This window comes from Zingiber officinale, chromosome 6B, assembly GCF_018446385.1.
Source record: "Zingiber officinale cultivar Zhangliang chromosome 6B, Zo_v1.1, whole genome shotgun sequence".
NCBI classification, from domain to species: Eukaryota; Viridiplantae; Streptophyta; class Magnoliopsida; order Zingiberales; family Zingiberaceae; genus Zingiber; species Zingiber officinale.
Genome location: NC_055996.1, coordinates 18,484,570 through 18,490,423, shown reverse-complemented (window position 1 = coordinate 18,490,423; position 5,854 = coordinate 18,484,570). Strand labels below are relative to the sequence as shown.

Genomic DNA, 5,854 nt, shown 5'->3' with positions numbered 1-5,854 from the left:
CATCGTAAAAGCAATCATTCAAGTAGGTGGTGTTGTTGTAAAATTTTTATTATAATTAACCGTTGTATAAACTCATTAACATTGTAAAAGGATTAGTATGCTATGTCAGCATAGAGAATTGTCTTTGACATGCATCAATTTCACGTATCTTCACCAAACTTGAGATTGACTACTTCATGATTCTTTTGATCTTTGTTCACTCTAGTTTACAATGAATTTACTTTACTGTGCAATTTATAAGTACTTCCAAACACAACATTACTAATTCACATAAAGACTCAGCTGGAGACAGGACGGACCATGATGTTCACAAGTGTCGACTCACCTCCTACACTACCCTCTCAAAATGAACTCACAATTAAGCATATACACAGGTTACCACACAACACTCATACATTCTGTATCCTCAACTGATTTGATGCTACAAGATCTTCGGTGTGATCTTTAAACAGCAGTGATGCATAGTTATGAGAACTCCGATCCACAATCTGATCAACACCTGCATCAAATTCTTCTCTAGGCCATTTAGGAGGAGATTTATGGGATATCAATACCTTTTCTAAGTTTGCATCCTTTAGATGCTGAAGTAGCCATCTTCCCAATAGGCGAGGACTGAGCGGAGAAGTTCATGACCTTGTTGGAGTCCGGCTCTCCGACGTACGGCTGGGATGCCACATGGTCAAGGGCAACGACGACATCAGCTATAATTGGTCGAACATGAGCTTGCTCTTGGAGACACATTGAGGTTATCACGACCAACTGATGGAAGGCCCGTGGAGGATAGCAACCTTCGAGAGATGGATCAGCCAACCGCCCGAACTTCCTTCGATCGTTCAAGAACGGCCGTGACTGAATCACCAATACAACAGACAAAAATTCAAAAACAAGAAGCCAAGTCATGAACCTCATCTACTAATCTCGTGCCAAAGTGTCCAAGGCCAATGCTCTTTCTTACCCAAGCTATTAAGTTCTGCTCCGCGCGAGTTTTCGAGCAATCGAAAGCTCGCCGTCCAGTGATCATCTCCAGCAGCAGCACACCGAAGCTATAAATGTCAGACTTCACAGTGAGCTTACCAGTCATGGCATAATCAGGAGCACAGTAACCATGGGTTCCCATCACCCTCGTCGAAACATGCGTTTTGTCGCCGACAGGCCCAAGTTTAGCAAGTCCAAAATCAGACAGCTTGGGGTTGAAGTTTTCATCCAACAACACGTTTGCCGCCTTCATATCCCTGTAAATTACAGGAGGGTTTGCAACGTCGTGCAAGTACGTGAGCCCCTTTGCAGCACCGAGAGCAATCTTCATTCGTGTGTTCCAATCGATCGGCGCCTTGCCAGGAGTCAGATCTGCATAAACCCAAAGATTTAACAAATGACTAAAAGAATATTGTTGGCCTTGGATTCCTCCAGCTCCACCACAAGTGTTAAACAAGTAGCAGAGAAGTTACCAAATAGGTGGTCTTCCAAGGTTCCTTTGCACATGTACTCGTAAACTAGCAGCCTCTCATCTCCCTCGGCGCAGTAGCCGATCAGGTTCACAAGATTGGGATGCCGCAGCACAGTGAGCATTAGGACTTCCACCAGGAACTCGTTGCTCCCCTGATAACCATCCTGCTTAAGCTGCTTGATGGCCACAATCTGGTTTCCGAGTTCCGGTGTTCAGACGAAGCCGCAAGATGGCAGAAGCAAGGAGGAGGGGAGGAGGAGTGAGCAACTTGCCTGGTCTGAATCGAGTCGCCCTTTGTAGACTCTCCCGAAGCCGCCTTCTCCGATCAGATTGGACTCCCTAAAGTTGTGAGTGGCCGCGGCGAGATCTCTGAAGGTGAATTTTCTCGCGGATTTGTTCCTCTCGCCGCCGTCGGATGGAGCCGGCTTCTCATTCTCTGGCGAAAAGGGAAAAAAAATCGTGTTTTGAAGAGAGATCGAATTGAGCCGACCAAAAGAAGAGATTTTAGGGTTTAGAGATGGCGGCCACCAGGAGGATCGGCGGCGAAACGCGAACGGGGGCGGGAACGACCGCTGTCTTCGATTCTGCACCTCGCTTCTCTCCGGCGAGGGCTGAGACAGGGAAAACAGCTCATCTATCCCGGCACCGGGTAAAGCAACAACACAGATCCGCAAAATCCAAGTCCACGCCGCCTAGATCGCCGGCTCCGGACTCCCTCCGCTCAGCATTGAGGAAGCCGCCGAGGCGATTCGCTTCCTCATCGTCGCAACAAGCGACCAAAAGATTGCTTTTTTATTCCTCGAAAACCTGAAAGCAACGCAAATTACGCCACCATTAGCTACCAAACAACCACAACCATAAACTGAATCATCCATTTCGCATTCTGCACCCGTGAATCCATCCCTCCGATTCCGATCAGGAAAAAAAAACAAAAACAAAAACAAAACAAAACAAAAGCGCAATAAAGTCACCAGCTTGATTGCTCCTGGAAGAAGCCAAGACTTCTGTCCTGCTCTGCGTCTAAAAGCAAGGAACTGTCATGCTCTGCAGCTTGATGATCTTTCGCTGCATCCGATGAACACGCAGCACGGACCGAATGGTGATGAGATAAGACTCCCATCGGTTTCATGCTGCGGTTGATTAATTAGGTGAGATTTTATCAAGTAGAAGACACCGATCGGTGAATATTTTATGTTCAATGTTTTGAATAGGAGGAGAATAAAATGTCACATGTAGTGTAGCGAGTCAAAATCTAGACCTTGGTGAGGGATGGCATTAGATTTTGGTCTTCCATGTGGGGCCCTTGTTTTTTTGCTTTTATTGAACATTTAATAGATCGGTGGAAAACAGCCTGTCTCGTGCCAGTACAATTTGCATGGTAAGTTAAAATGGTAATTTATTACGATAATTTACTATCTAGATATTTAAATTAATCAAAAAAATGTAAATTATTTTGATATTTATTAAAGAATATATTTTTTAAATATATTTCTTATTTTATCCCTATATAATTTGACTTTTTTTATTATTTTTTTCTCTCTTCTTTCGACAGAAATATTAATATTAGTTAATTTTTTCATGAAATTTTAATATATTTGAAGAAGTAAAAATAAACAATAACATATTTGAGCTCCTTGCAATTTTAGAAATCCACTGGAACTAAAATGAGTGTAATTGGAGCTCTCTAGGTCGATTAGTGTATTTCGGTCAAAACCCACTAATGGACCTAGAGAGTTACGATTGAACCCATTTCAGTTCCTATGAATTTCTGATGTTATAAGGAGTTCAAATATGATGTCCATTATTTATTTCGACTTTTCATAGATGTTAACATGTAAAATCAAAGAATCGACAAAAAACTCAACGTTGGGCCTAATATGGACTCATATCAGGCCCAACTTCCATGTTGCAAAAATTCAGTCGTCGTGATTCACATGTGACCGGGCAATAGTCAATATACCTTTTACAGATTGAGTTTAGAGTTTATACATGCTTTGTGTATATGAAAAATAATAAAAAGATTGATTATGAGAAAAATAAATACCGCTTGAGCCAATTTTCCTCTTCTACAACATCAGTACTTTTAGTGGTTATAGCACCACTTGCGTGCACTTTGATAATATGACTTGCAATTTTTTGTATGATACCTAAAGTTAAGTCAATCTGAAAAACAACAAATAATTCTAGCACAAATCTTAAATTAATATGCACCTTATCTTGCTCATACAATCTGACATCTTTCACGATGAAGATAAGATCAAATCTAGAGAGAATGGTTGTCTGCAAATCAATATTATCATGTGTACTCTGAAAAAAAAAAGAAATCATCTGAGCAACTGAAATTTTTTTATACCGAGTAATTAACTAAAATAACTAAGCCCTTGCCAAATTTTAAAAGTTCAACTAACTTACTTTGAGATCATCATACCGTCCAGATGGAGGATTAGCAGCAGCAAGCACTGATGTTCTGGAATTGAGTACTGTGGTAATTCCTGTAATAGCAATAGAAATAGTTTACTGATCATTCAGATATGGAAGTTGGGCCTGATATGAGGTCATATCAGGTCCAACGTGGAGTTTTTTTACCTATTCTTTGATTTTATATGTTACAACTATGAAAAGCCAAAATAAATAATGGACACCATATTTGAACTCCTTGTAACATCAGAAATCCATAGGAACTGAAATGGGTTCAATCGAAACTCCCTAGGTCCATCAGTGAGTTTCGGTCAAAATCCACTGATAGACCTAGAGAGATCCGATTGCACCCATTTCAGTTCCTATGGATTTCTGATGTTGGAAGGAGTTCAAATATAGTGTCCATTATTTATTTTGACTTTTCAAGCTGTTAACATGCAAAATCAAAGAATCGGCAAAAAAAATCTCACGTTGGGCCTGATATGAGTCCATATCAAGCCCAACGTGGGTCTGATATGGAATCATATCAGGTCCACGTTGGGCCTGAGAATTCATATCAAGCCCAACGTGGAGTTTTTTTATCGATTCTTTGATTTTGCATGTTAACAGCTATGAAAAGTCGAAATAAATAATGGACACCATGTTTGAGCTCCTTGCAATTTCAGAAATCCATAGAAACTGAAATGGGTATAATCAGAGTTCTCTAGGTCCATCAGTGGGTTTTGATCAAAACCCATTGATCGACCTAGAGAGCTCTGATTACACTCATTTTAGTTCCAGTGGATTTCTAAAATTGCAAGGAGTTCAAATATGTTATTTATTGTTTATTTTTGCTTCTTCAAATGTATTAAAATGTTATGAAAAAATTAACTAATGTTAGTATGTTCTGCCGATCAAAAAAGAGGAGAGAGAAGAGAGAGAAATATAGTGAAAAAAAAACGATAAAAAAATCAAATTGTCAGGAGGGTAAAATAGGAAATGCACTTAAAAAAGTACATTTTTTGGTAAATATTAAAGTAATGTATATCTTTTGATAAATTTAAATTTTTAGATGCGTCCTTGATAAATTGCCCAATTTATTAAGAATGGTGCATGTCGATTGGAAAAATTCTTAAATTACTGTAAGTAATAAATGATTATGTCATTCAGATGGCTCTTATCATATCTCCGTAAATTATGTGAAAATACATAAATCATAAGATTAATTTATAACAAATCCTTAAATTTATTAAGGATAAGAGAATTTTTTTTATCATGTCAAAGTACATATTGATTTGGATGAGTATTTTAGTTTTGTCCCTCCCATCAATATTAATTTTTCACATATTATTTTTTAATGCATCCAAGCTACATTTAAAACGTTTAAATTATAAAATAGTTTCGATGATTCAAATGCATGCCACAAGTTTAACATCTCTTACTCTTTCTTTACTCGTGGAAAATAAATCTCTTCATTTTTCTCATTTATACAATTCTATTTTTTTTAATTTAACTACTAAAATTAGAATAATTATTTGACATTAAATCTATTTTCTATAAACTATACTCTGTCATGTATTTACAAATTTACAAAAATTTAAATAGTCTAAGTATATCAATAAATTTCGATTAAAATTCATTGATCGATATAGAAAGTTTCGATTACATCTATTCTAAGTTTTGTGAGTTTTTAAAGTGCTAAGGAGTCCAAATGTATCTTTCTTTATTATTCTTAGGCGTTTTTAGTAGTGTCAAGGAGAAAAAAAATCTTCAGCTAGAACATTTGGGCTTGGTCTCCTAGATATCAGGATCACATTGGACCTAATTTGAGAGCAGACCAAACTTGGTCTTGGTTGTTATTACAGTTAGCATCGATAATCCAAAACAAAAGATTTAAAATTAGATATTATGTATTTAATATGTGAGTTAAGTATGCAAGCCACGTAACATGAAAAGTCCTAATGGGTCAGGAAGAACATTAGGCATCGGAAATATTTGATGGGTTAAGAC

The 5,854-nt window shown here is 38.0% G+C and overlaps 1 protein-coding gene across 2 annotated transcripts; it reads right to left on the bottom strand.

Moving 5' to 3' along the window:
- Positions 1-205: 205 nt before the first annotated feature.
- On the bottom strand, positions 206-2,585 carry LOC121992179 (probable serine/threonine-protein kinase PBL21). 2 transcript variants are annotated; one of them, XM_042546376.1, is made up of 7 exons: positions 2,337-2,585; positions 1,976-2,254; positions 1,720-1,883; positions 1,449-1,638; positions 956-1,347; positions 555-849; positions 206-488 (listed from the first exon to the last, which is right to left on the bottom strand). In XM_042546376.1, exons 2-7 carry the CDS (start codon positions 2,079-2,081, stop codon positions 466-468), a joined length of 1,170 nt encoding a protein of 389 aa, XP_042402310.1. In that variant the 5' UTR covers positions 2,082-2,254; positions 2,337-2,585; the 3' UTR covers positions 206-465. The 2 variants fall into 2 exon arrangements, with proteins under 2 accessions (XP_042402310.1, XP_042402309.1); XM_042546375.1 differs by having other exon boundaries at positions 2,419-2,585.
- Positions 2,586-5,854: the final 3,269 nt, after the last annotated feature.